General features: G+C 37.3%; 3 protein-coding genes and 8 non-coding genes across 40 annotated transcripts in view; 9 read left to right on the top strand and 2 right to left on the bottom strand.

Moving 5' to 3' along the window:
* Positions 1 to 881: 881 nt before the first annotated feature.
* On the bottom strand, positions 882 to 17,698 carry CUNH11orf54 (chromosome unknown C11orf54 homolog). 5 transcript variants are annotated; one of them, XM_045577726.1, is made up of 9 exons: positions 17,567 to 17,698; positions 11,969 to 12,110; positions 9,663 to 9,761; positions 9,077 to 9,150; positions 8,512 to 8,613; positions 7,083 to 7,259; positions 5,231 to 5,380; positions 4,175 to 4,291; positions 882 to 1,074 (listed from the first exon to the last, which is right to left on the bottom strand). In XM_045577726.1, exons 2-9 carry the CDS (start codon positions 12,021 to 12,023, stop codon positions 901 to 903), a joined length of 948 nt encoding a protein of 315 aa, XP_045433682.1. In that variant the 5' UTR covers positions 12,024 to 12,110; positions 17,567 to 17,698; the 3' UTR covers positions 882 to 900. The 5 variants fall into 5 exon arrangements, with proteins under 5 accessions (XP_045433682.1, XP_045433683.1, XP_036284585.1 ...); XM_045577727.1 differs by lacking the exon at positions 17,567 to 17,698 and adding an exon at positions 13,123 to 13,511 and having other exon boundaries at positions 11,969 to 12,105; XM_036428692.2 differs by lacking the exon at positions 17,567 to 17,698 and adding an exon at positions 13,123 to 13,509.
* A 206-nt stretch (positions 17,699 to 17,904) lies between these two features.
* Positions 17,905 to 27,515, top strand: TAF1D (TATA-box binding protein associated factor, RNA polymerase I subunit D). 26 transcript variants are annotated; one of them, XR_006740849.1, is made up of 11 exons: positions 17,905 to 18,075; positions 19,477 to 19,598; positions 19,875 to 20,259; positions 21,474 to 21,649; positions 21,930 to 21,993; positions 24,619 to 24,670; positions 24,865 to 24,896; positions 26,033 to 26,079; positions 26,643 to 26,707; positions 27,076 to 27,115; positions 27,358 to 27,515. XR_006740849.1 is itself a non-coding variant. In XM_045577732.1 (10 exons), exons 2-9 carry the CDS (start codon positions 19,540 to 19,542, stop codon positions 27,088 to 27,090), a joined length of 840 nt encoding a protein of 279 aa, XP_045433688.1. In that variant the 5' UTR covers positions 17,905 to 18,075; positions 19,477 to 19,539; the 3' UTR covers positions 27,091 to 27,115; positions 27,358 to 27,515. The 26 variants fall into 26 exon arrangements, 17 of the variants coding, with proteins under 17 accessions (XP_045433688.1, XP_045433691.1, XP_045433687.1 ...); XR_004986374.2 differs by having other exon boundaries at positions 27,076 to 27,515; XR_006740853.1 differs by lacking the exons at positions 24,619 to 24,670; positions 27,358 to 27,515 and adding an exon at positions 23,698 to 23,741 and having other exon boundaries at positions 27,076 to 27,103.
* Positions 23,433 to 23,557, top strand: LOC118713849. The gene has a single exon (XR_004986409.1). It is a non-coding gene; the product is annotated as a small nucleolar RNA SNORA40 (small nucleolar RNA).
* LOC118713843 lies at positions 24,452 to 24,578 on the top strand. Its single transcript, XR_004986404.1, has one exon. It is a non-coding gene; the product is annotated as a small nucleolar RNA SNORA18 (small nucleolar RNA).
* On the top strand, positions 24,719 to 24,790 carry LOC118713858. The gene has a single exon (XR_004986417.1). It is a non-coding gene; the product is annotated as a small nucleolar RNA SNORD5 (small nucleolar RNA).
* On the top strand, positions 25,392 to 25,529 carry LOC118713832. The gene has a single exon (XR_004986395.1). It is a non-coding gene; the product is annotated as a small nucleolar RNA SNORA8 (small nucleolar RNA).
* On the top strand, positions 25,779 to 25,916 carry LOC118713837. Its single transcript, XR_004986399.1, has one exon. It is a non-coding gene; the product is annotated as a small nucleolar RNA SNORA1 (small nucleolar RNA).
* On the top strand, positions 26,274 to 26,346 carry LOC118713830. Its single transcript, XR_004986393.1, has one exon. It is a non-coding gene; the product is annotated as a small nucleolar RNA Z40 (small nucleolar RNA).
* Positions 26,744 to 26,868, top strand: LOC118713841. Its single transcript, XR_004986403.1, has one exon. It is a non-coding gene; the product is annotated as a small nucleolar RNA SNORA32 (small nucleolar RNA).
* LOC118713834 lies at positions 27,147 to 27,276 on the top strand. The gene has a single exon (XR_004986396.1). It is a non-coding gene; the product is annotated as a small nucleolar RNA SNORA25 (small nucleolar RNA).
* Positions 27,435 to 27,597, bottom strand: part of CEP295 (centrosomal protein 295) — a 49,571-nt gene continuing 49,408 nt past the window's right edge. Inside the window, 1 exon segment of the mRNA XM_045577725.1 lies at positions 27,435 to 27,550. Within this exon segment, the coding sequence (XP_045433681.1) occupies positions 27,494 to 27,550 (57 nt within the window). The 3' untranslated portion in view covers positions 27,435 to 27,493.

Genomic DNA, 27,597 nt, shown 5'->3' with positions numbered 1-27,597 from the left:
CTTAAATCTGCACATTGTTTGCATTAGTAAAATGAGATAGTTAATTTCTGGCTAATGATTACTGAAGAACACTGAGGAAAATTTTGACCATTATAATCAGTAAGAGTATAATTTTATATATCTCAAGGACAGTGTCCATGTTTAGCAATAGCCTCACATAAATTAAAATATATACTCTCTTCATTGTTGTATTTTGATGCTGTTTGTTATCTCTTCTCTTTTTGCAAGTAACCAACAAGGCACCAACTGCTTCCAGGTAGCAGTCCAAAAGGAGGAGGAATCATGGCTAACTATCTAGTTGCTAATGTTTGTGAAAGGGAAATTGCAAACTCTGAGTATGGTTGAACTTCACCAAAAGGGGTCAAGCTCCTCCTTCTGACCACTGTATTCCATGATAAAAGTGTTTAAATTATTAAACACTCTGACTTCTAAAATGGATTTTTTAAATTCAATGCAGAGTTTCAATAACTATCAAAATTTCCAACACTGATTTTTCTAATATCCTATTTGCAGTTTTGAGACTAAGTTGAAAATTTTAATATCTTAAACAAATGTGATTACTATTTGTAATTTACATAACTTACCGCAAAAGTTATGTAAAAATAACCAATCACATGACTCCAGGGCGCATTTATATTTCAGGTATAAATATAAGACTGATTTTTAGAAAAAAAGAATGAAGAACATCTCTGTTATGTATCTTTGTTCCCAATAAACTTTTTTCAATAGACCTATAAAACATAGCATAATATCAACATACCTTTCATTTCAAAGGCCAAAAATAGAGAGTTTAATTAGTGAGATAATTTCTGTTGGATTTTATATTTGCATCAACTCCTGAGTAAATCAATTAATCAACTTAGTTAATCATTTCTCTTTTCTAAATAAATAGCAGTTGACTTAATCCCGCCCAAATGAGTGAGTCTCTTTTGGTTGATCAATGCGATAGAGAAACTCTGCAGGTAAGAAGTAGCCAAGATACTCCACTATATCTGGGGTAGTGTCATAATGGTAGTGTCCACCTTCTCCATGATGACTAAAACAGTGAGTGTGCTCCAATCGCAAATCAAACCCCTAGAACAATAGACAAACCATCTGTTAATATTCAAATTACTTTGAACAGAATTTACTTAAGAGGGAAGGAGGCCTTTTAAATTTATATTATGGTAGTTTTTATTTTATTATTTAAGTAGGTAATACATTCATATGATTCAAAAGAATACAGTAAAAAACATCTTTCCATTTCTTGTCCTCACCACTTACTTCCTTTCTTTACAGGCAATTAATGTAAGCAGTTTCTTCCATATCCTTCTAGAAAGATATTTTTCACTCAAATAGTAGTACTCTTTACATATTGTGCTGCATGTTGTTTTTCTTTTTTTAAATAAATTTTTATTGTTCATATTATTACAAATGTTCCTTCCCCCCCCTCCATTGTTCTCCTCCACCAGGTTCCCACCCCACCCTCTGCCCTTTCCCCACCCCCCATTGTCCTCATCCATAGATGCACAGTTTATGTTCAGTCTCTTCCCACATCCCCATCTCCCCTTTTCCCCAAGAAGCGTCAGTTCACTCCCCTTCCATACCCCTGATTCTATTATATTCAACAGTTAATATTATTCATCAAAATTTTTTTTTAACTTCCTTGGTTTTTAGATTCACTTGTTGATAGTTACATATTTGTTGTTCATAATTTTTATCTTTATTTACTTTCTCTTCCGAAAGAACCCCCTTCAGCAATTCATATAATTCTGGTTTGGTGGTAATGAACTCCTTTAGCTTTTTTTATTAGTGAAGCTCTTTATCTGGCCTTCGATTCTGAGTGATAGCTTTGCTGGGTAGATTATCTTTGGCTGTAGGTTCTTACTATTCATCACCTTGAATATTTCTTGGTGTGATCCTCTTTGGATTCCTTTTGTTTGGAGTTCTGTGCGCTTCCTGGACTTGTAAGTCTAATTCTTTCACCAGGTGGGGGAAGTTTTCTGTCACTATTTCTTTTAGTATGTTTTCAATATCTTGCTCTCTCTCATCTTCTGGGACCCCCATAATTCTGATGTTGGTTTGCTTAAAGTTGTCCCAGAGGTTCCTTACATTATCTTCAATTTTCTGGATTCTCTTGCCTTCTTGCTTCTGTGGAGGAGTGCCTTCTGGCTCTTTATGTTCCAAATCTTTGACTTGATTCTTGCAATCTTCCATTCTGTTTTTAGGACTCTGTATAATATTTTTTATTTCAGACAATGTATTCTTTATTTCTTGTTGATCCCTTATCATTTCTTATTGATTTCTTATTAATTCTAGTTGATCCCTTTTCATATCCTCATAGGTCTTATCGACCTTTTCTAGGAAATTCTTGAAAAACCTTATAAGCGTAGATTTGAACTCTATATCCAGTCGCTTTTTGTCCTTCATTTCTTTCATTTGTGATCTATTTCATCGTCTTGGCATTTTCGCAGCTTCCCTCATGGGGCTGGGTGGGAATTCAGGGTGGAGCCTACAGTCTTGACTTCCATCAGCCCCGCCCTATGCGGTTCCTGAGTCTCAGTAATCCCCAGGGTCCTTCAGTACTCATTGCAAGCACCTCTGATGAGAGAAAGGTGCCCTCGATTTTTGCCTGCTACCAAAGTCTAGCCTCTCCCCCAATGAGCCCGGAACTGGGGTTCAGTTCAGTTGGAAGTGGAGTTGGAGGTGGCGTTCAGAGCAGTCTGGAGCCCCTGTCTCCTTCCTGCCAGGGCAATCCCGTGGCACAGCCAACCGTCCCTACTCTGCACGCAATGTGCTTGCCTCCGGGACCTTCTTTCGCCGCTCCCCTGGGGTTCTGCCTTACAGCCCAGCTCCCTATGGATGAGCCTGGGTCCCCGGGGTCTGGCCTAGAACTGGGGTTCAGAGCAGTTGGAACTGGGGCCCAGCACAGTCGGAGCTTTTATCTCCTTCCCGCTAGGGAACGCCAGCCAGGCACTCAGCCGCCCCTCCTCTCCAGCTCCATCCTCTCCACGCGTGCTGCGTGTCTCCGTACCTTAGGCTTTTACAGCGCTTCTGCTCTTCCTCTGGTTTTCTCCTTGCTTCTCGTTGTAGAATTTCCAGTCAGTCGACTTTCCTGTAGTTCTGGGTAATGTCCATTTTATATTTTAGTTGTATTTTATTGAAATTGTTGTGTGCGGCTGCGGCTAGGTGTTTACCTGTGCAGCCATCTTGGATTCTCCTCTGTTGTTTTTCTTTATGTAACAATATAGCTTGAGATCTTTGAATATCAGATCATAAAAGAGTTTCCTTATATTCTATTCTATGTACATGCCACTTTCCAACTGATGTTTAGATTATTTCCAGTTATTCTACTCTTATAGAAATTCTGTCATGAATAACTTTGTAACTAATAATTTTACACAGTCATGCAAATAAGGATAAATTCCTAGGCATGTAATCATTGGATCAAAAGATATCACTAGCCATTATTTTGGTATATATTTACTTTGAATTGATCTATATTATAATATTTTTCCCAGTGTATAGTATTAAGATATAATGAACAATATAATAAACAGCAAATACAATGAGTCATGTTGTAATTCTACTATTTACCGTATTTTTCGGACCATAAGACGCACTTTTTTCCCCCCAGAAGTGGGGGGGGGGAAAGTCCCTGCGTCTTATGGTCCAAATATAGCCTACACATATACTTTAAAAAAAAAAGTTTTTTTACTTGCCCGGCTCTGTGTGGTCTCTGTGTGCTTGCCCAGCTCTAAAATGGTTCTAAATGCTGCTGTTTACTTTACAGGGTTGATTACATGTGTTTATGACTGTGATGTTGGGTTTTAATGCACATAAAATATTTTAGGACACTATTTGTTTCAGAATCTTTTTTTCTTCATTTCCCTTCTCTAAAAACTGGTGCGTCTTATGGTCCGGAGCATCTTATGGTCCGAAAAATACGGTAATAGCATGTCTTCGGGTATTATTTAAAATGCCTGTATCTTCATTTTCTCAAAGGTAAAATCTGCTCTGCCTACCTCAAGATTGTTAGCCAACTGCTTCCTTATCTTTTAAGATAATTCTAAAGACTATTCTAGTTCTTAAATAACAACACACAAAAAAAATGCCAAATTAAAAAAAAACACAACGATCCTAAAACTTGAACATTATCATTGTGGTATACTACAATATAAATACACAGACTTACTGGGTCTTTGGAGACAAAAACTGGCAGACAAATCAAAGGAGCCTTCATCTCGTAAAAATGCAACCAGTTATTCACGTCTTCATCAGAGTTCAAAGGGCAGGGAGAAAATTCTCTAGGCTACAATAAAAGATCATTAAACAGGTAAACATACTGATTATTTTTGAGAATTAAAATTTTATATTAAGTTAAAAACTTTAAGAGTTCTTATACATTGTGTTGACTATTTTTGGTATCTAAAATTATACACCTTCGTTTTTAAAAGGATCACCAATCAGTGTGTACACACTAAAACGTATGAACGAATAAATATATTTTTACTTTTTGTAGCATCGGTTTTCCTGTGAGTATATCCTCATCCTAATCTTGTATCATCCTATAGCACACAATATTTTTTATTAACTATATTTACCATTATGTACATTAGTTTCTAGAACTTTCTCGTCTTTTTCTAAATTGGTTTTTAGAGAAAGAGGGAGAGGGAAAGAGAGAGAGAAACATTGATCCACTGTCTCCCACACACTTTTTGAATGGGAATTGAACTGGCGACTTCTTGGTACGTGACCAGACTCTCTATCAACTGAGGCACACTGGCTGGGTGAACTTGTTCATCTTATAACTGAAGTTTTTATCCTTTGACCAACATCTCTCCATTTCCCCCTGCCATCACTTCCAAACCCCTGACAATCACCATTAGATTCTACATATAGGTGAAATCATGCAATATTTATCTTTCTCTTGTCTGTCTGGCTTAGTTCACTTAATATAATGTCCTGCAAATTCATCCATATTATCATAAATTACAGGATTTCCTTCGTTTTTAAATTATTTATATATATATATATATGTATGATTTTTCATAACTTGGCTATTGTGAATGCTGCAGTGAACACAGGAGTGTATATATCCCTTCAAGATACTGATTTCATTTCCTTTGGAAAAAAATACATATACACAATTATTTTCCTTAAAATTTATAATTCTGTTGTAGAATCTTAAGCACATGCACACACATACATATCCACAAATGTATGCATTCAGACCCCCATAGGCCCTTACCATAACATGAGTCTTCACTTTTCCTTTCTGAATTACGAAAGTACCTCCCATCCCTACAGGCTTGTCTCCATAATGTTTTTCAAGAGTCTGTCTCATACAGGTCACAAAATTAAGTTTTCCATTTCTTCTTTTGGCTTTCACTTCAATGACCTTGAGAGACATAAATATGCATACCATTGTTCTAAGGTGCAAAATTTTATGTAAATATCTACCAAAGTAAAACATATAATCTAAATGCGATTACCCGTGTTTTCCGGCGTATAAGACGACTTTTGAAACGAAAAAAAAAAAGCCTGCTCAGATTGGCCAGAGTCAGAGAGGGGGTCTATTAAAAAAAGAACTGGTGTTGCCTCGGAAATGGGGGGGTTGTCTTATACAGCGAATATAGGCCTAAACCTATATTTTAACTGTAAAATTAGGGGGTCGTCTTATATGCCTGGTCGTCTTATACGCAGGAAAATACGGTAAGCAAATATTCACTTTTTTATAGATGTGTGTGTGTGTGTGTGTGTTATAGAACATTTACTCTAATAATAATTCTTAGTCATGCTTTCTTGGACTAAGAGTTATGGCTAAATCCTTCCCTGAACTCTAGAGATTCTTATCATTACATTGCCAAGGTGGTCAAGGGTTGAGAGTTCCCTGGCTGAAAGGGTACTGCTTACTATGTGTTATTCCTAACCTCAGTTTGAAATAAGACTTTCACTCTGCCTACTTTCTGAATCTCCCATAACTGGATTCTTTAATTGCGGGGGAGGGGAAATGATTATATTTTATCACTTCCTTTAAAATTCTGGACTTAGGTTATCTTCACTTTATTAGGTATTTTTACTTTACCTCATTTCTCAAAGTAGTTGAAGCAGCTATCTGTACTTATAAAATCTAAGCATTCTCAAAGCTAAAACTGAAATCTTCCTTTTGTGTTCTAACATGAAGTAAATCTGAAGTGAGGCATTAATTTTCCTTACCTCTGTCTTGCTATAATTTTTGCTACCATCATTTCTAATTCAATCAATGTTTGATCAGTTAGGAATGAACAAATTGCCTAGATTCTAATTATAGGTAGATAGTATCAGCTACATAGTTCATCTACATTGAGTGGTCAGATTATTATGATCTCTGAATGGATAATTATCTGGCTGCTCAGTGTATATCCTATATAATAAGAGGCTAATATGCAAATTGTCCCTTCGACCGGGAGTTCGACCAGCAGGCAGGCCGGCCAACCACCCATGATCCCTCCCCCTGGCCAGGCTGGCTGGACCTCATCCATGCATGAATTCATGCATCCTCTAATGTATATATATACTGAGTGGCCAGATTATTATGTGTTCAGAGATCATAATAATCTGGCCAGTCAATGTATTTGACTAACTCACTTCCCATATGGATGTCCTGATACCTTATAATTCCTAAAAAGAAGAGTATTGCTTACTAAATATTTTTAAAATCACTTTTAAATGAGAGTTTCACTCTATCTGTAGTACTCTCTGAATCTTTCATAACTGGGTTATTGAAAGAGCTGCTTTCAATTAATTTCAGAGAGGAAAAGAGAAGGAGAGAGAAATAGAAACATCAATAATACAAGAGACTAGGTAATCAATTGGCTGCTTCCTGCATGCGCTACACTGAAGACTGAGTCTGCAACCTGGGCATGTGCTCTGACTGGGAACCCAACAGTGGTCTCCTGGTTCATAGGTCAACGCTCAACCACTGAGCCACAACCAGCTAAGCTAAAGACCTTTAATTCAGGCACTTTGGATATTTTTTAGAAAACCTTATTTGTGGCAGTAACAGTTCAGATTTCTAGCTGAGAACTTCTGAAAAACACTGTTTTTATGGACAAAATCACCTTTCCAGGTTGGCCCTCACTGGCAAAAAGGTTAGCCAGTAATGCACACCCATAATCATGGTATTTCTCACTGTATTTCTCGAGTAGGCATCCTCCATCATCAGGGTTAATGGAGGCAAAGTAACTTCCATTCACAGGAGGTTTGTGTTCACTTTCTGTTTGAATCACTGGCATAAACTGAAAAGAAAAATAAGGTAAAATTAGTCAATCTTTGTATCTCTCTGCAAACAGGGTATCTTGAATAATATGAAAGAATTTTATCCTATGTTTTAAGACCTTTTATTTCAATATCTAGTAAGAAATCATGAAATCTGAACTATTTAATTTTAGATTCAGAACAAACTGTTAAAGATTTACAAGTATCAAAAAGCAGAAAAAACATTTTATAAAATGTTTACAGTATTTCTTTTAAAAAAATATATATATTTTATTGATTTTTTACAGAGAGGAAGAGAGAGGGATAGAGAGTTAGAAACATCAGTCTACGGCCATACCACCCTGAACGCGCCCGATCTCGTCTGATCTCGGAAGCTAAGCAGGGTCGGGATGGGAGAGTTAGAAACATCGATGAGAGAGAATCATCGATCAGCTGCCTCTTGCACACCCCCTACTGGGGATGTGCCCGCAATCAAGATACATGCCCTTGACCGGAATCGAACCTGAAACCTTTCAGTCCACAGGCCGACTCTCTATCCACTGAGCCAGACCAATTTTGGCTACAGTATTTCCTATAGTGTTCCTATTACATTGTAACATTTGCTTCATTTAAAATGTCTAATTAAATTTTTTTCCCTTGAACAGTAGGAAAATTATATTGATTCTGCAAAAGAACTTGATTGTTGACTAATGGTCATATCTGTAAAGGTTGAGAGAATGGGCACATTGAAGATGTCATTCACTCCTCTGTTTATGAGATGTGAAGAAGCAGTGCTATTTTTGTGTTGGAAATATATTGACATTCACAGTACTAGATATTACATTTTGTAAATAATCATACTACTGGTGTAGATTTCTACAATGTGGTGGGAAAAGGGGTGTTGACTAGATTATTAAATATTCCACTCATCTTCAAATCAAAAGCTGCTCTTGTACTAAAATCAAAGATTTATGGAGAAGCTGAAATCCTCTGATGTATAAGGATTACAATCCAGATCCACAGCAGACCACAGTAGGACCTTGGACTCACCTAAGAATGAGTGTATATTCTAAGAAAATCTGAAATTAGGGGTTAGAGCCCTATTATAGTTGTATCAGTTGGAGCATGTGCTATAATACAAAACTGTATCAAATAGCAAATCTGTAGAGAGACATGGTATTAACTACTTACAATTCATCCAGAAAGTTAAGATTTCTGATAGGGAAAGAAAGGCAAAAGGCAAACCAAATGTCTAATCGATAAAATAAAATAATTATATATATATATGCTGACCTCGGAATTGAACCCAAGAGTCTGAAATGGACCTGCCCCCGCTCCAAGAATGAAAGCTCCAGGAAGCTTGATTTCTTTTGCAATCTTATTTAGATCATAAACCTATATAAGAGGAAAACAACATTATTTAAATAATAACTTATACAAATTCCCAGATTTACTTTTATGACTGAGTCCATCAACAATTCCTTGCCACATTGGTCAGTAATCTTACCTAATAATAGACAAACATGTAAATTGACCATACCTCCACTACACCACCAGCCAATCATGAGTGATATTCAAATTAACCCAACAAAGATGGTGGTAAATTCTGCCCAACCGCCCCCCCTCCCCGGTCTCTCAGGGCCTCTGGGCAGTGTGGGAAGGCTGGGCTGGAGCGGAAAGAGGTGGCTCCCAGAGTGGAAAGGGGCTGGGCTGGATGGAAAGGTGGTGCCAGCAGCCAGGGAAAGGAAAGCCCATTCTAGCACCTATCTTCGTGCATTGGCTTCTAGTGTTCTAATAAAAGGAATCAACCCAAATTCTACAATCTTCATGTGAGTGTAAAGAGTAAAAGTACACTTACTTTTTTCTTATTTACAAGAGGCAATAAGTAAGGCACACCTCCTAATTCTGCAATTCTAGTTTTACCACAGATTCCTAAAAACAAAACAAAACAAAACAAAAAAACAACAACTCAAACTTAAATATAGGCAAATATCTAATGCAATTACTATTAAATGCTAGAAAACACTAGTTTAATTTATTACAAGTAGATAACTTTCCCATTCTCATAGTTTTACAAATAGTAGGCAATGGAAGATGTAAATAGCTGGGACCCATGTTCTGTTCCAACTACCTGTGGCTCTAATTTGTCATGACGAAGCATGCCTTGATATAGTTGGTAGCATAATAATAATATGAAGTTGATTATAATAGGGAAAGGGCTATTGGGGCTAAAACTTAGATTGGATCTTTCCACAAGAGTACAAAATGGTATTTGACCAACATAAGAAAACAGTGAGCATAGAAATTAAGCACAATTTAGTCTAAAAGTTGATACAATATCCTTATTTGTAGATACTTAAAAATAATCCTTAATCCTTAAAAATCATCCTGGTTTCAGAAAAAGATTAGGACTAAAAAAAAGATTAATAGCAAAAATTGCTTACCTTTTACAGGAAAGGTAAATGGCTCCTTAGTCAAATCAGGGCAATCAACCACAGACACCTGCACATCAGCAAAGTTATCCTTTAGCCCCTTCTGCAGAACTAATGCAGACAAGGAAAGCGATTACTTACCATGAGGTAAAAGTTTGTCACCACATATCAAATCTTCCCTCAACTTTTGTGTGTGTCGCACTTCTATAATTATAAACTTGTATAATTAAAAAGCATAGTCAATCACAAGATATCATGTAGACTCAGACACATAAATACCAGTATAAATCATAGTAATTATAAACCACTGAGGAGAAACACTGCACTCAGGTGAGGATTCCAAAGATATTGAATGTAAATATTTAAACTGATAGAAATTAAGCAATTATATTCAACAACTTCCTTGAAGCTTACAGGCTGAGAAAGACAAGACACAAAAGAGTATATATTATACTATATGATGTATTTAAAAAATGGATCACTAAAGTCAGGACAGTAGTTAACCTCTTGGGTACAGATACTGACTGGGAAAGCACATGAAGGAGCTTTCTGCAATGAATGCTGAAAATATTTTATATCTTGATCTTGATGATAGTGACATGGATATAAATATGTTAAAATTCATCAAGCTGTACTTTACTATAGCTATATTATTATTCAATAAAAAAAAAGTGCCCTGGCTGGTGTGGCTCTGTTGGAGCACCATCCCATACACCAAAAGGTGGGTGTGCTTTTTTTGTTGTTGTTGTTTTTAATATATTTTATTGATTTTCCACAGAGGAAGGAAGAGGGATAGAGAGCTAGAAACGTCAATGAGAGAGAAACATCGACCAGCCGCCTCCTGCACACACACACACACACACCCGCTGGGGATGTGCCCGCAACCAATGTACATGCCCTTAACCAGAATCGAACCTGGGACTTTCAGTCCGCTCTATCCACTGAGCCAAACCAGTTTCGGCAAGGTGGGTGGTTTTAATTGCTGGTCAGGGCACATACTCAGATTGTGGGTTCAATCCCTAGTTGGGGTGAGTATGGGAGCAACCGATTGATGTTTCTTCCTCTCTCTAAAATCAATAAAAAACATATCCTTGGGTGAAGGATTAAAAAAAAAAAGTAAAAAAAGCAAACATAGATGTCTCAACATTATAAATCTAAGAGCAATATACTTTTAAGGATGAAAAGTTCTTATAAAAATTTCTCTGAAACTAGTGACAACCATTAGTTTAAGTCTTATAGAATTAGTTTCTAAAAAGCAAGAAGTCATCCTAAATCTAGCCTCAGCTGTCCTGTCATATCAGACTGATAGAAAAGAAATACAAGCAAAGAGTACTAACAATACAAATTGTTTATGAGCTTCCATACAGTTTTGGAAAAAAAATAGGAAGGTATAAGAGAGCCACAACCAAGTAAAATATGAGTCCACTTTTTTACCTCAACCTTATCAGAAGGACTGAGGAACTACCAGGACAGATACTGTGAGAAATAAGGTTAGGTTTCAGAGTTACCTTCAGAATACAACCTTAAGGCTGTCAAACAAATGTTAGCAGTCTGGCAGGCTCTCCAGTTTCAGATCAATTATTCTGTCTTTGCCCAGCCAGCATTACTCAGTGGTTGAGCATCAACCAAGGAAACAAGAGGTGGTGGGTTCGATTCCTGGTCAGGGCACACACCTGGGATGCAAGCACAATCCCCAGTAAGGGTGCATGCAGGAGGCAGCTCATTGATGATGTTTCTCTATTATCTATGTTTCTATCTCTCTATCCCTCTCCCTTCCTCTCTCTCTAAAAATCAATAAAAACACATTAAAAATTGTTCTGTTTTCATTTTATATTCCTATTTTTTCTTTTTATTTTCTATCTTGCCTAATTTATCTTGTGAAGCTGTCTTAAATTCTTGTTTGAACAAGGTGAAATACTTAAAAATACATGGAGACAGAAACATAAGCAAGCAAGTTCACTGGCAGTCTGTCATATGGGGTTGGGAATAGTATATTGGGAGCCCGATTAATACACCACAGTAGGTTATATGTTTAAAGAATACTGTAACTAATAAAAAGTTAATAAAGCAAAATTGTGTAATCCTTTGAGCACCACACACCCTTAAACCTTAAATGTAGATTTTTATATTTTCATTCTGTAAAATGATCAATAATCTTCAAATAGTGAGTTTAATTTTTTTTTTTTTTTGAGGGCCAGAATTTTGGACTCTCAATACAAATAGAACAGGTACTGAAAAGGAAAACAAGTTCTGCATTGAAAGTACCATTGCGTAAATAACATTTAATAATTTAAAAAACTTTTAAGTATTGTACTTACCTCCAACAAGTTCCTCTAGACTTGGCATATGAAAAGAATACTCAGCACAGGCCATTTTCTTCCTTCTCCACGCACAAGTAAAACTGCTGCAGGCTAATGATCACAGGAGCTCACAGGGCACCCAGCACAAAGAGCTGCTGCTCTGGAAATGAACATTCAGTGTTCAGTTACATAAAGAGGGCAAAAGGGCGTTAGGCTTCTGTTCTCACAGAAAGGCAGCCACGTCCAAACAGTGACTCAGTGGTTGTGCATCAACCTATATGAATCAGGAGGTCATGGTTTGATTCCTTGTCAAGGCACAGGCCCAGATTGTGGCTGGGCTCAATTTCCAGTGTGGGGCATGCAGGAGGCAGCCAACCAATGATTCTCATCATTGACGTTTCTCTCTCTTTCTACCTCCCTTCCTCTCTGAAATCAATTAAAAAAATATATAAAATCAATAAAAATAAATAAAAGGCAATCACAACTTCTAGTATTCAATATTTCTGGTGACAAAATATCCACGTAATCTCTTTTAATACTGATACTTTATAGTTGACATTTAAAATAGACAAGAAATGACAAACCAAGAGGGCACAGGGTTCATTTTCTTTAGTCACAGACCTGGATTGAACATGGGGTTTTCTAATGTTGGGCTAAGGACTACAGGTCCTGAAACAAAAAGTAGTTATTAAGTTTTATGAAGTAATTAGATGATTGTACAGAATGCTCAAGTACTTCTATATAATAGATCATTTGTGTTTTCTATTCTATAGTTGACATTTAGGCTAAAAATTAAACAAGTTTCTTAGATTATCACTTTTATTTTTATTTTTTTTAATTTTATTTTTTTATTAAATTATTATGTGTACATATTTTACCATTGCCCCCCTCTCATACATATCCCCCCTCCCCAGAATTTTGTGTCCATTGGTTGTACTTATATTAGATTATCACTTTTAAAAAAGAAAATTTAAATTACTAAGAGAAATAAACTGTTAATGATTAGCTTTTGAAATTCAAATTTCATTTACAAATAAACATACTTTCTTAGTAAACAGCCTCAATGTTTAATTATCCTGATAATCTAACCAATTATAATTTGGTATTTTAAAAATATATGCTAAGTATATTTTATAATAAGTAGGCATACATACACAGAAATTAGGTCTTACCTCAAATGTTCAGGTGATAAAGTGTGCAAGCAGAGGGAGATAAATGAAATGAAGGCAAAAGAAATGAATAAAAGTAATAGGATGGGCAGGGAATCCCACTGAGGGCCAGCTGCAACCAGGAACACAGGCAAAAGCTGAGGTGTCTCTAAGAGCACTGCTGGAACTCTCATTGAAACTGTTAATGGAAAAGCTCATTAATCTGAACAGTCTCTGCTACATGCTTACTCAGTAAGTGAAAGGCGGTCCTTCTGCAGCACTGGAAAAATTCTTTCAAAAAAGGTTTCTTTTTAACTTTTCCAAAGGGTCTCGGGTTTCTTATAAACTACATTTTAGTTCTGATGATAATTTCAAACTATACATCTCTCACAAATATGCTATTACATACACTTAGAACTTGACATTTATTTCAGTACTTTATCAAATATAAACTCTTACTCTCTACTTTAATTAATATACATATTCTTAATAAAAGATAAATGTAATAAAAGATAAATTGTTGATAATGGGCCCCAAGTTCTATATAATCATAATTCAATGATCTCAAACATATTTTAAAAAATATATATTTTTATTGATTTCACTAGAGGCCTAGTGCACAACATTCGTGCATGGGGAGCGGGGTTCCCTCAGCCTGGCCTGCATCCTCTTGCAATCCAGAACTCCTCGGGGGATGTCAGGCCTAAAACAGAAATCGGACATCCCTCTTGCAATCCTGGAAGCTGCATGCACCAGTGACTATACTTTCCATACAGGTGAAAGGTATCTTGCTGTTCTATGGGCAGCTACATTTTTTTTTTTTTTGCCCTGATTATAAAAAGTAGTACATAACATGATCCTTCTGAGACAGTGGTACCATTTCCCCCACCTTATGGGTGGAAAAACTGAAGCAGAGAGAAGTAATTGGCTTTGTCATACAGTTATAAGTGTCTGAAACAGGGCTGACAACAAAATGTGCAAGCCAGAGTCCATGCATGTCATCGCTGTATCATCCTGTTTTTTTCAGCGTTAGAGTAGTCTTGCCAGGTTTTAATTTTTAAATCTAAGAGACTGTTCCCAATATATAGGGCAGGGTCCCTAAGCCTGGTTGGTGATCAGGGTTGATCTGTGGGGTGACCAGTGCGCAGGGTGATCAGGGGCCTCCTGCTGGCACCTGGCTTGACTGGTGGCTCCACCTGTCCCCAGTCGCCGCCAATCATCTCCCTCTGAAGGGTTGGGGGCAGCTCCTGTGTTGAGTGTCTGCCCCCTGGTGGTCAGTGCGCATCATAGCGACAGGTCATTCTGCCATTTGGTCAATTTGCATATTAGGGCTTTATTATATAGGATAGAGGAAAGAATAGGGAAAGAGAGATAGCAATGATGAGAGAGAATCATTGATTGGCTTCCTCCTGCATGCCCCACACTGGGGATCAAGCCTGCAACCCAGGCACGTGCCCTTGCCCGGAATCAAACCCCGGAACCTTCAGTTCACAGGCCAAAGTTCTATCCACTGAGCAAAACTGGCTAGGGCCTCAAACATATTTTCAGTTGAGTAATCTATAATTGCTCAGGAATTAGACATTTTAACTTTTTCTTTAGAAATAATTTCAGATGGATAGAAATACACATAAATAATTTCTGTATACTCTTCACCTAGATTTTCCAAGTGTTAACATCATACTTTGCCCAGCAAGTACTAATTAAGAACATGTCAAAATCTGCTCAATTAATAAAATTTATTTATAATGAGGTTGATAAAAGCATTCTAGATATTTCTGCTTCTAATACAAATAATAATGACTCAAGTTTAAATTCAAATATATCCTAATTTTACACCCTTTGCTATCTTTAAAAATGTCTGTTTTTTTTTGGTTTACTTTTTTCACCAAAATAGAAAGTCCAACCCTGGGGGGCTATAGCCTGAATAACTGGTTTAGAAACGTAGAACTTCAGTCAAGCCAGCAGCCCAGAAGCAGCGTGGTAGTGTGTGTAAGTGTTTCAGTGGGAGTTGGAGGGGTGAAGAGAGAAAGGGATAGAAAGGTTCTGCTCTAAACTCAGAGTGGCTCCAGGACAGCTGTGGGCCATGTGGAGGCACACAGCATTTACCTTTCATACTCCAATGCTGAGAGTCAGTGGCCCAGGATTAGGATCTAGAGATGGGAATAGAAATACTACTGGTAGGAACCAGTTGGATACATGGAACTGCAGAATGAGTGAATGAGCTATGGTAACCAAGCTGATAACTATTTATTAACTGCATTTCATGTACCAGACACTATGTTAGGCACTTTACAGATATTCTCAATCATGTTGATGTCCTCATTTCATAGGAATTGGCTAGAGAATACAGTGCTTACCTGAGACCACACAGCTATTATAAGTAGCAGAAACAGAATTCAAGCCAAAGCTAACACACTGCAAAGCCAGAACTCATCACATATGCCAATTAACCACTGAAGGAATGACACACTTCAGCTCACAATAAGGAAGAGTTTGTATTGAGTGATCTTACAGCATTCAGAGTCAAGTCCTATTCTTTTGGGGTGAAAGGACAGGAGGGTTGTTTATCAAGCAGATTACCTGACAAGTTTTGATCTGAATATTCTAGATGGAATGGTTTAACATTTACCCTGGGAGAGGCCGAGACTGCAATTAGATTAGTTATTAAGTTTGGGTTTGGTGAAGGGGCTTAGCAAAAGTGATTCCATTCTGCCCTTTTCCTTTTTTTTTTTTAAAACCGTTCCAAGTACCTAGTAAACAACCAGCATAAGTGCAGTCTCAATTTATTCAACATTTACAATGTACCAGACCCAAGGCCCTGGGACACTGTGTATAACTAGTGTAGCTACACAAGGCCATATGCTCAGAATGGCACTTGGTTTAATTCTCTGTTGATATTTTACATTTGAACTTTTGTGTGAGACTGACAGGGCAATGGAGCTTGCATGGAATGAGAGAAGAGAGGTGCAGTATGCATGTCCACCATCATTCCTAACTGCCCCCTTCCACATGAAGTATCTGTGAAGCTGGGTAAGCACAGAATTCTGGTGGGCCCATGATCCATGGGGTTTAGCGGGACTCCAAGTCCCTGGGTTCCATAGGTAGAGTGTTATTAAGGAAGTTAAATAAACACAGATGAGTTTGTCTCATGCATTTGCTGCTGTTCTAGTAAGAACAGTAGATGCTTTAGATGCATTATGAAATACAAATTGTGAAATTTCAATGATTCTGCAAATGATTTAACAAATGTTCTTATATTTGTACTAGAGGCATGATGCATGTAATGCATGCAAGAGTAGACCTTCTATCCCCTGGCTGCTGACACCGGCTTCCCTCTGGCACCGGGACCAGGGCTTCCCTTGCAGTCCCAGCTTCATCCGGAAGGATGTCCGGTGTAATTAGCATACTATGCTTTTATAATTATAGATTTGAAACTGGAATTGCACAATATAAAGAATGATAAAAATCATGTTAATGTAAACTTAAAAATTTTCTTAGAGTGAATTAAATAGCAAATGAATGCTAATAAATAATAGTATAATATTTAATAGCATGATTAATAATGCTATCAATAATTAATAGCAAAATAATATTATTAATTAAAACATCATGACAGGTCAAAAGAGATACTACAGAAAAAAGGAAGAAAAAAGGGAACCAGTATATTTGGGTGTGCTACAGAGTAACACTGGCTTCCAGTCAGTACAAAGGCTGCATATTTTGAGTGGCAATCAAAGCATGATCATTTCACAGCTTATATTTTAGGACCTTTAATGATAGATTTCCCGATTATTGAACAAGTCACCCGGCATTTTCATTTTGCAATGAGCCTTACAAATTACATGCCCAGTGCTTGCTCCCTAATACAGCAGTGGATGGGACATCCATACCTGTCCTGGAGCTCACAGTATTTCATAGACTGGACATGCCCACAGGATCAGACTCTTTATGCCTGGAATTGTTCATTATTTGGTACAAAGCTGAGTGAATAGACCAGATTACCTTCTAGGTCTGCCCAATCCTGAGATCACACTAGCTAAACTAAGACTAGACAGGTTTACTGGCTTATCATATGACACAAGAGGTCTGAAAATGCACAAATCAGACCAGCGTATTCCGTTTTGTGACTGCTTTGGGGAAGAAACCCCACCAAAACTAAGCTAGTTTCTAAGCTGGTTTATGTTAATGCTTGGGAACTAAGAGGGCGAAGGGACTGAGAAAAGGAATTTGTCTCCAGTGATATGTTAACTAACTCCTGGGAGGCTCACCCCACTTTGGAGCTAACAAAAGTCCAAAGGTGGAGAGAGCTGGGTGTCCCACGCAGTAACACTGGTTCCAGTACAAAGGTTCCATGTTTTGAGTGACAGTCCAAGCAAGAGCCTTTCAGTTTTAACACAAAAGAGATTTTTGGAGGCAAAAGCAGACAGAATCCGACAACGCACTCGAGGCACCATGCACACCCACTCACCCACGCCTAGGACGCCAGGTCTGCAAAGGCGAGACCCCCGGAACCAAACCGGGCTGTCTCCTCGCACTTCACACCCTTCCCGTTCCCTTGGCCGCACAGTTTCTTTCTGTCGTTAGCCTACAGGTTCTCCGTTATAAGCCTTACCTAATCGGTTAGAGGCGACTCCGCCTCCTCTGGGTTTGGAGCTCAGGCCCCGCCCACTTGGAACGGCTCCTCCCTCCGCGGCCACCCCTACGGCGCTCCCCGACACCTCGCGTCTCTCGCGTTCTTTCCGGAGCTAAACTGTTATCGCGAGAGTTTGGCCCCACTATTAACCAGGTCTCGCGGGTGGCCCGGTCTTTCCCTCCGCGCACTGGGCGGAGGCCGGTGTTTGCTTCGTGCGGCGCCGCTGGGATTGGGCGGTTCCTGGGCGCCGGCTTCCCGGGCCCGGGCTGCGGGTGGCGAGTTCGCCGCGGAGGCCCTTACCGAGCCGGCGCTGGGTGGTGCGAGCCGTCCGCTGACTTACCCGGGTAAGACGGGGGACGGTGCCGCCCGGGCCTGGTGGTTGAGGGAGGGGGTGCGCCTCCAGCTCTCCCCGGCCCCCACTCCACCTCCCCCCGCGACGCTCGCGAGGTTCGAGCCAGAGAAGTCAAGCCTGAGGGTGGCGGCACACAAACCTCGCTTACAGTGGGTGTGATCCGGGGTGTTGGAGCTGTAGGTGATAACGCTTAGGCCATTTTCTGTGCCTGGGTTTAGGTCCCGCTTTGGGCGGGACAGCCCCGGTTTTTGGAAAGGATCTTTAAAAAAAATCGGAACGTCTGGTCACTTTAGGGGTTTCCTGAGATCGTCACCCCAAGGTCAGGTAGTGGTTAGAGAAGCTTTGTTCTCGCCGCGGGGGAGGGGGTGGTTGCACTGTCAGGCCACGTGGCCCAATTTCGGAATAAGGGACACTCAGAAATGCTTTCTAAATAACGTTTCCGAAACGGTGACTTTTGAGTTCATTACACTTTATTCTGAGAATGTCCTAATATTAAAAAAAAAAAATGTTAAGCTCAGGTGTACCACCAGTGCCATTGTACCCAATTTAGTTCAATGTTATTTTTGAGCATTTCATGACATAATCTGATTTTGTATTCAAACTACAATAAAACCATGAAATTACTATGTGAGTCCATTGGACATTTTGGAGAATCTATAAGATATATGTGAACTTACTGATTGCCCATTATTTGAACTACCTTAATGTTTAAGGTAACTTGCATCTTTACTCATTTCCCAAAACTACTGTAAAATTTTGGGAATTTTTTTTTTAAAAGGAAGATAAAAGACATCAATGTTAATAGTCCAACCATTGAACTTTAAGAGAGAATTCATAACTTTTAAATTAATAACCATAGTAACAAAAAGATATGCCAAGAAAGGTTTCATAGTGATTTTGTTGAATCAGTATGAATGGGAAAAGCAACAAATAAAAATCCCAGACCAGGAATTTAAAAATGGTGTGATGGGTTGAGAGAGCAAATTATTTTTCCTGGCATACTGAGGCTTGCCTTGTTAACATTTGCTTTTGGAAAATGACTTTTGGGCCATTAATTGTACATGACTACATGACTAATGATAAAATTACATTTTTTTCCTGTTATTGGAAAGATGTTTGATATTTTTTTTGAGTGGATGACATTTCCTAGACCCTTGTTCCACTGGATAGCAATAGAGGCACAACTGAAAGATACAGCCTATCAATAAAATTTCTAGATTTTAGAATTTTTTTATTTGAAATGGATGGTCCCTATATGAAAATATGCATGACCTTAATTTACATATAATGACAAAAACTGCATCAAATTTTGCATTGCTTGGATACTAGTTGTTTGTGCTGGCACTTGTTTGGGGAAACTAGACTTCATATGGACTGTATTTTATGTTGTCAGAAATTTGGTGAAAGCAAAGAAGTGAGGAATAACAATTTCGAGACAGACTGGAAGATAGCAGGAATGGATTCTCCGGACTACATAACAGTATCTGATTCAGTTTTGGAAATTGAAAATCAAAAGTAAGTGCACTTTTTATATTAACTGCCAGATTTTCATTAGAAGACAATAGATTTGATGATAATGTTTACTTGAATTACTAGGGAAGCATAAATCTTTATAGAAAAGGAGTGGTGGTAAAGGTAATTCTCAAGGATGAGGAAAGAATAGAAAAACCTGGTTTACATAAACCTGAGCAGGTTTTCCTGCTTCTGCCCTCGGAAGAAACGTGCATTAATGGTAATAAGCATTCAGTCTTATAAAGAGGATACATTAATTTTCCCCCTTTTTTTCTCCAGTGATAGCTCTTCCTCTGGTAGCAGCTTATTTAAAACTCAATGTGTTCCTTCCTCACCTAAACGGAGGCGAAGAAATCCTCTTAGGAAATGTGTTCAATCACTTGAAAGTGTCCAAGCAAGAGATTCATCCAGTGACTCATCTATAGAACCAAGACCATTGACTTTAAAAGCTATTTTTGAAAGATTCAAGAAAAAGAAACCAAAGAAACGTAAAAAGAGGAAATACAAGCCAACAGGAAGACCAAAGGAAAGACCGAAAGGAAGGAAAAACAGTAGGTCACAAATAAGTAAGAAACAGCTTAGAGTTAAAAGACCTCAGTTCCCATTTGTAGAGTCAGAGAACGGAAGTAAACCGTTACCTTGGAGAAAAATTTTAACATTTGAGGTGAGTTAGTGTATGTGGGTACCCATAGCTAAAGTGCCCGAATTGGTGTGTTGGTCACTTACATTTTAGATGTGCCGGCCTTCAGTTCAAACTTCCATTGGCTTCTAGGTGAAATTTTCATGTGTGTATTTAGTGACTGCCTGTATATGAAGTGCTCCAAGGCTGTTCCTGTAAAATCTCTTGATCTCATCCAGTCAGGTTTTTAACATCCCAAAAACTCAAATGGTTCCCAATTGTAACATAGGTCAACCCACATGTAACATAGGTCAACCCCCCCCCCAAACAAAACAAAACTTGTGTGTTCAGTGATTTTAGTAGGTTTTATTTTCTTATTGATAGTGAGGATTCATTTTCTGACATAACTGCCTGGTACTTAGCAGTATATTGTATTTAATGTTTGAATAGTTAAATTTTTAATTGCTTGATTTAAATTCTGATTTGAGGGGATTGATATTAGTTAACTTTAAAATAGATTGATTGATTTCAGAGAGTAAAGAGAAACATTAAATGATGTAATCATCGATTGGCTGCCTCCTGCACACCCCTTACTTGAGCTTGTAACCCAGGTATGTGCCCTGACCAGGAGGAATTGAAATAGACCTGGTTCATAGGTCCATGCTCAACCACTGTGCCACACCAGCCTGACAGTTAACCTATTTTTTAAGGTGATTATAATAAAGCCTCAAAAATTTGTTTATGTGCACCCTGGATGGCTTGATTTAAGTGGTTAACACATTGGCCGGCTCATACATTGAAGGGTTGCAGGTTTGATTCCTGGGCAAGGGCATGTACTTCAGTTGCAGGCTCTTATCTTGGTGAGGGCTTGTGCTGGAGGCAATCCATCCATGTGTTTCTCACATTGATGTTTCTCCCCCTGTATTCCCCCCCTCACTCACAGACACCTGTATTTAAAAGCAATAGAAAAAAGAACCTCAGGTGGGGGTTAAAAGATAGTTTATCTGCATTTAAGTCTATTAATTCCCAAACAACAAGATTTGTTCTGGGTTGTACCAACTTTGGTAAGTTTGATAATTTTCAAGGTAGCAGTGAGTTCTTTTTACAGTCAGCATTTGTATTACATGAGTTGTATATGGCAGAATAGTTAAATCAAGATCACTGAGAGCTCTCGGTAAGGGGGTCCTTGCTTTTTTGGAACGCACCTCTGATAAGGATAGAGGGAAGTATTTGTAAGACTGTGATTTTCTCATTTGTAGCAAGCAGTGGCAAGAGGATTTTTCAACTACCTTGAGAAACTGAAGTATGAATACCACCTCAAGGAATCCTTAAATCAGATGAATGTTGGTGAAGATTTAGAAAAAGAAGACCTTGATAGTCGTAGATATAAATACTTGGATGATGATGGATCGATCTCTCCTATTGAAGAGTCAGTGTAAATTTAATCATTATCAAATGTTTTTTATTTTAATGCTCATTCATCCTTATGCTTTTAATATTTGCTCATACTTTAATAATGATGGTAGCAAAGATATAATAGGCCATTTGGGTTATTATAGTTGAGCTCTATGAGCTTGGCACATGGGAGCCAATTTTGGGTGTTATGCATGATCATGTAATTTTCCTCCTTGGCTAGTATTGCTATTTTGTGTGTAATAATATATTATTAATTGGGTTATAGAGGATTTAGTCATCTGATATTTTGAATATTGCAGAGAAGAAGAGGATGAGGTTGCTACAAATCTGGAACGTGATGATGAATGTGATATCAAATTGGTGGTAAGTGACATTTTTATTCTATTTCCTTTTGGGAGGGTGTCTCAGATGGTACAGGAAGGATTTTATGCAGTAGTTACTGTCTTACAGTCCCTGCTTAATTTTGGAAAGGCTTTAATATTTGGTGCAGTAAATGCAAGAATAAAATTTTTGGGGGGTAGTGTGAAATGGACTTTTCCGTACTATTGTTAGGTTTGATACTAGGCTATCAAGTGAGAATAAAAGCAAAAATTAATTGGATTTTTAACATCTTAGGTGTTGTCTCTAGAATTCAGTTATGTGTAATTAAGAAAGCAATTAAGTTTTAGTTATTGCTTAATATTGGTATCTTTTATGCAGGAGAATAATTATTTCATAATAAGTTCTGAATTACCAAAGAAGATGAATGTATATTTAGAGCAAGAACATACTGAAGACGCTGCTTTGTCTAAAAAGAGTATAAAGTCCAAAAAACATTGGACAGAAGAAAGAATGACTTGAAAAGGAGATAGGAATATGGATGTCAAGGTAAAGAAACTAGAGAAAAAGAAACTTGTGAAGTGATGAATATATATGCCACTCTAGTGATAGAACTGCCATGGTGAAAATAAAAAGTACCTCTGAACAAATTTGAGAAAGAAACTGTTAAAGAAGAAGTTAATTACCAAGAAAAATTGAAGTGAAATTGCGCATTTAAAAAAAAAAATGAGGCTTTCATAGCAGAAATAATGTATTGTAAAATAATAAAGTCCTATTGCCTGGCCAGAGTGGCTCAGTTGGTTGTCATCCTGTGCAATGAAAGGTTGCTGGTTTGGTTCCTGGTAAGGACACATAAACCCACATGGTTCCTGAGGTGTGGGTTTGATCCCCAGTTGGCTTGTTTAAGAGGCAGCCAATCGATATTTCTCTCCTTTCTCTTCAGTATGTCCTTGGGTGAGAAAAATAAAAACTTTAAAAGGGTCCCACTGTTTTTGCCTATACTTGTTAATGTCGGCCTAAGAGCCTAATCAAAGTATAGTGATTGTAACCCTAAAAATAAAGTCATCACTAATGAATGACAACAGTCACCCTTAGGATATCTGAAACCCTTATTTTATTTATTATTATTTTTTTAAATATATTTTATTGATTTTATACAGAGAAGAAGGGGGAGAGAGAAACATTGATGAAAGAGTGTCATCGATCAGTTGCCTCTTGCACACCCCCCACTGGGGATATGCCCGCAACCAAGGTACATGCCCTTGACCGGAATCGAACCCGGGACCCTTCAGTCCCCAAGTTCGGCCCTTATTTTATTTTTATCCCAGTTTTATTCAAACAAATGTGATCTTGATAGTCGAGTGTTCAGTGTCGACAAGAATTTAACAATTTCCCCTTCTTGACAGCCTGGAATATTAACTATCATTTGTCTTTTCGCCATAAATATTACCAATTATATTGCTAAATTCACTGCATTTCACAATAGCACTTATGTTTGTTTTTGTAATTTGTGGACAAAAACTACATACAAGTGCTAAAAATAAAGCCTCTTTTGCAACCCAGAACTCATTGCTCAGTATGAGTTTTGATACATATAAGAAGGAACATAATACCTAAAACCCTGGTTCCAGGACTGTAGGATTAATTTAAAAAGCATAGAATACAAGGGAAATACCAACCATATTGCTTTAATATTTTAATTTTGCTGTTGATAACACTGTAACGAAGTTGACTTCTTTTTTAAATTAGGGTTTCATCTTGAACACTATCTGGATTTATCTCTTACTCTTTAGGTGAGTTTTTGGGTCAATATTGTTAGATAATCTAAATCTCCACGTTTCATTATTAAAAGATTTTCTGCCATCTTTTAATTTCTGATAAGGACATGATTTCAGAAAATGAATCTTGAGAATCACCATTATATAGGGATACAGTGTCAGCCTCACTTTACTTGCAGGAAAGGGTCCCAAAACTGGAATTTGGACTATAGAGGTAGATTTAATACCAGAAATGACTACACAGCTTTATAAGTTTAGGAGGCATAAAGTTTTCAAGTGGTAAGAACATAAATATATAAAGCCACATTCAAACCCTGTATTTTTATATTTGATAAGTAGCTTAGGAGAAGATATTTCATATAGATCTTCATTTCTGAGGCAAAAATTATGTTAACTTTACTGTGAAATATGGTAATTTCATAGGTGAAAGATGGCAATACCAAATTCATAAAAAAAGAATTTATACATGGATATTCCTCATTTGGGTTATCTAGAGTAGCTACTTGTTATTTTGCATGTTTTTTTTTGGGTGGGGGGTGGTGGTCAGTATGTATTTCTTGAGAATCGTTATTGGAATCCTTTGTGATCAATTTTATGGGATACTTTTAAATTTATTACAAATTTGAAGATGTTTGACTATTTCTATAATTTTGAGTTCAAATGGTTGGAGCAGATCAGTTCTCATTGTCTTTCTATAGACTTATGCCTTTTAAAATGTGTAAATGATTGAGGTCTATCCCGATGGGTCTTTTTCTGTAGACTTACGTCGTTGGAAACGCCTCATAGAATAAATATGTTGCTTCCTTTATTCACAGAACTGATAGATCTGTGGGAAGGAGTTACAAGACAGCTTCTAAAACTGCAACAGACTTAATAATCTTTTTAATTTTAGGTATTTTTGCATATCCTGAAGATCTGTACAATTCTAGGGAGTGATAGCTTAGGTAAGTTTTAACTGGTTGACATTGTGACAGCCTTAGGGTACCACTGAAGTTCAGATGATGAATTTAACTGTTCAACTGCTGAATGATACAGACATGAACTAAAACATAATTCTGACAGCTGAATATAGCACTATTTAAGTTTTAGTTTTTAATTATGCATCTGTCAGTCTTTTTATTTGGTGTTCTATTTGTAGGTGTGAAGATTTGCACTTATTCATGTTTAGCGGTAAGTTGAACACTTAATTTCTTTCCCTTTATTAAGGACTCAAAGTGCAAAAATGCAATTTGTGAGCAGAGTAAGTCCTCCTTTAACACTTGGTAGGTTCTGAGACTAAGTGAAATGATGTATAAGGAAGTCAGTTTGACAATAGGCTAAATGATGAGAAAAGTTCCTATGCATCTCAACTTGATAAGGACACCTGAACAAAAGGAATAGTGACTTGGGTTTATAGTTTATTGCATTAATATGGTTGCCTCATTAACATGACAATTAGAAATTAGCTTTTTAAAACTTCTTTATTGTTGAAGGTATTATAGATGCTCTCCCTCCCCTCACCAACCCAGGCCTTCACATTGACTACATCCATGGGTTATGCACATAAGTTCTTGGGTTAATCTCCCCCTTCTCTCTGTTCCTCTTTGAAATTTGTCAATTGGTTAACCTGCTTCTGGATCTGTCACAATGAGATTTAATCCTCAAGTGTTTATAGTTCAGTCATAATGCACTGCATGGTATCTGCATTCAGTAGTTTATTCCTGCTGGGTGTTCAAAGGACAGTGCAATATAAATTCAGTATCTGGCATCGTTGGTTTTCTTGGCTTTGTGCATGTTAAACCTGGTATTTTTATTGAGACATTCTTACAGTTCTTACTGTTCAGTTAGACATAAGTAATCTTCAGTAGGAACTAATACTTGTCTTTTTCTAGGGTGTCTGAAATTAAAAAACCAGGCAGATACTATTCAGACCTGAACTACGTAAGCCTTTTTATTTCTGTTGCTTCTAGGGGTTTCTTTCCTTTATCGATAGCAAGTGTCAGCAGGAACTTCTCTACAGTTGTCAAAACCTTTTGCATAGTGTACATGTAAGCTTGAGAAAAACTTTTATAAAGCCTCATTCTATATGAAAATGGGCACTGTTTTTGTGTACGGAGTCCAGAAATTTGTTAATGTGGCTACATTGAGACACAGGTTATGCTTCCATCACAGTATTTTATTACAGTGGTGACAATGAGACCTGTAACATTTTTTGCCAGGCTCAATGAGTAGAGTAAAAAGACTTCAATTTCAGAAACAATTAAGGAATAGTATTTTTTACATCACCTGATAAAATAACAATGTTTTTCTTAATATTTAATTTCTAGGACCCTAAAGTAAATTGCTTGAGGAAATTAGCTTCCAATGATTATAGGTAAGATTTTAATTTTTTCCTTCAAACTCCCTCTTAGTTTACAGGAAACTTAAGCTCCTTTTTAAACCTTAGTATTAATGTCCTTGCATTTATTTATTTAATTAATTACAGTAGCCCATCCTGATGGCTTATTAATCCCACAAAAGATTGGACATTAAAAAGGCTGACCGCTATGTTTGTACTGTTCACCAGCATGATGTTATGATGATGGGCAAAATGTTCAACTGCTCTGAATGAGCTGAATGAAAAATAGCCATCTGAACATCCATCTCCCTAGTAAATATTTTAAAACATGAAAACTCTAAGATAAGCATTCCCTGAAAAATGAACATTTCCTATGAGAGTTTTATGCATGGAAATGGATTAAGTCTTATGTTTAAAATAAGATTTGTTCCCAATATTTAAATTGATTCAAAAGATGCTTATTCTAACTATTTTCAGTTTCAAGCCTGGAACTTTCAATATATGCCAGTTAGGAACTGGTTGTCGGGGTACTTTGGAACCTAATGAAATGTATTTTGAAAAATTTAGTCTAATATGAATGTTAAAATCTTTCTCCAAAGGTGCAGTTTTTGAAGCATGTCCATATTCAAGTGTAGATCAAAGAAGCTCAGCTAAAAGGATTGTGGTAAGTTGTCTTATCTTACTCCACACAAAAGTATAATGGTCATTACCAAGGCTTTTAGAATGCAGTTTCTTATTTGCCGTGGACATGACCACAAAACATTTCCCCAATAGGTTTTTTCCTGCTATGTTAATAGCATAGCATTCAGCCTACTGGGAACATTTTACTAAACTCAATTCACATTGCCAGATCACTGTCCACTATAAATCTAACGTAAGCTATAGGAGGTCTTTGTAATAGCTATTGGTAATCAGTGAGATTTGATGATAGCTATCTTAGATATCTGTGGCCTTGATGTCCTTTGTCTAGCTAAAACCTTTTCAGTTACCATAGAGCTTGTGATTATGATCATCTCTATTCCTCTTATATAGGACTGGTTGAAATGACATCAGGATTGAGGGGGGAAAAAAGGTATGTACACATCTGAAAAATAGTAATTTATGGGTCATTTCAAAGAGAGCTTATGGAACTAAAACCAGGAGCTCTTAACGCTGTGACCTAAAATTGAAGTTCTCCATAGGATGTAATAGACACTCTTAATAGTGTCTATTTTGTCCTGAAGAGATATATGATTTAGCTACTCATATTAGTGATTGGTGAGGTGGGAAAGTAAATAAATTTTCCAAGTTTAACCACTGCTATTCTTCTTTTAGGGAGTAAGATGATTAAGACGCAAACTCAAGAGGAACTAAGGCAGTGGAAGAACTTAGAACATGTGAAATTCCTTAAATAAATAAAAGTTTATTAACTTTAAATAATTGTGACTATGTTACAAATAATAAAAGCCCTCTATACATTTTGTAGAAAGTCAGCATGCACTTTGGCTCGAAGTTTCTCTAGTGTTTTCTGTGGAGGGAATAAAAGTAAAATTTAGTTTCAATTGTGTATCTTTG

Source organism: Pipistrellus kuhlii, unplaced genomic scaffold (assembly GCF_014108245.1).
Source record: "Pipistrellus kuhlii isolate mPipKuh1 unplaced genomic scaffold, mPipKuh1.p scaffold_m20_p_9, whole genome shotgun sequence".
Taxonomy (NCBI): Eukaryota; Metazoa; Chordata; class Mammalia; order Chiroptera; family Vespertilionidae; genus Pipistrellus; species Pipistrellus kuhlii.
The sequence above is the reverse complement of the archived record's forward strand: the minus strand, read 5'-3'. Positions and strand labels throughout refer to the sequence as shown.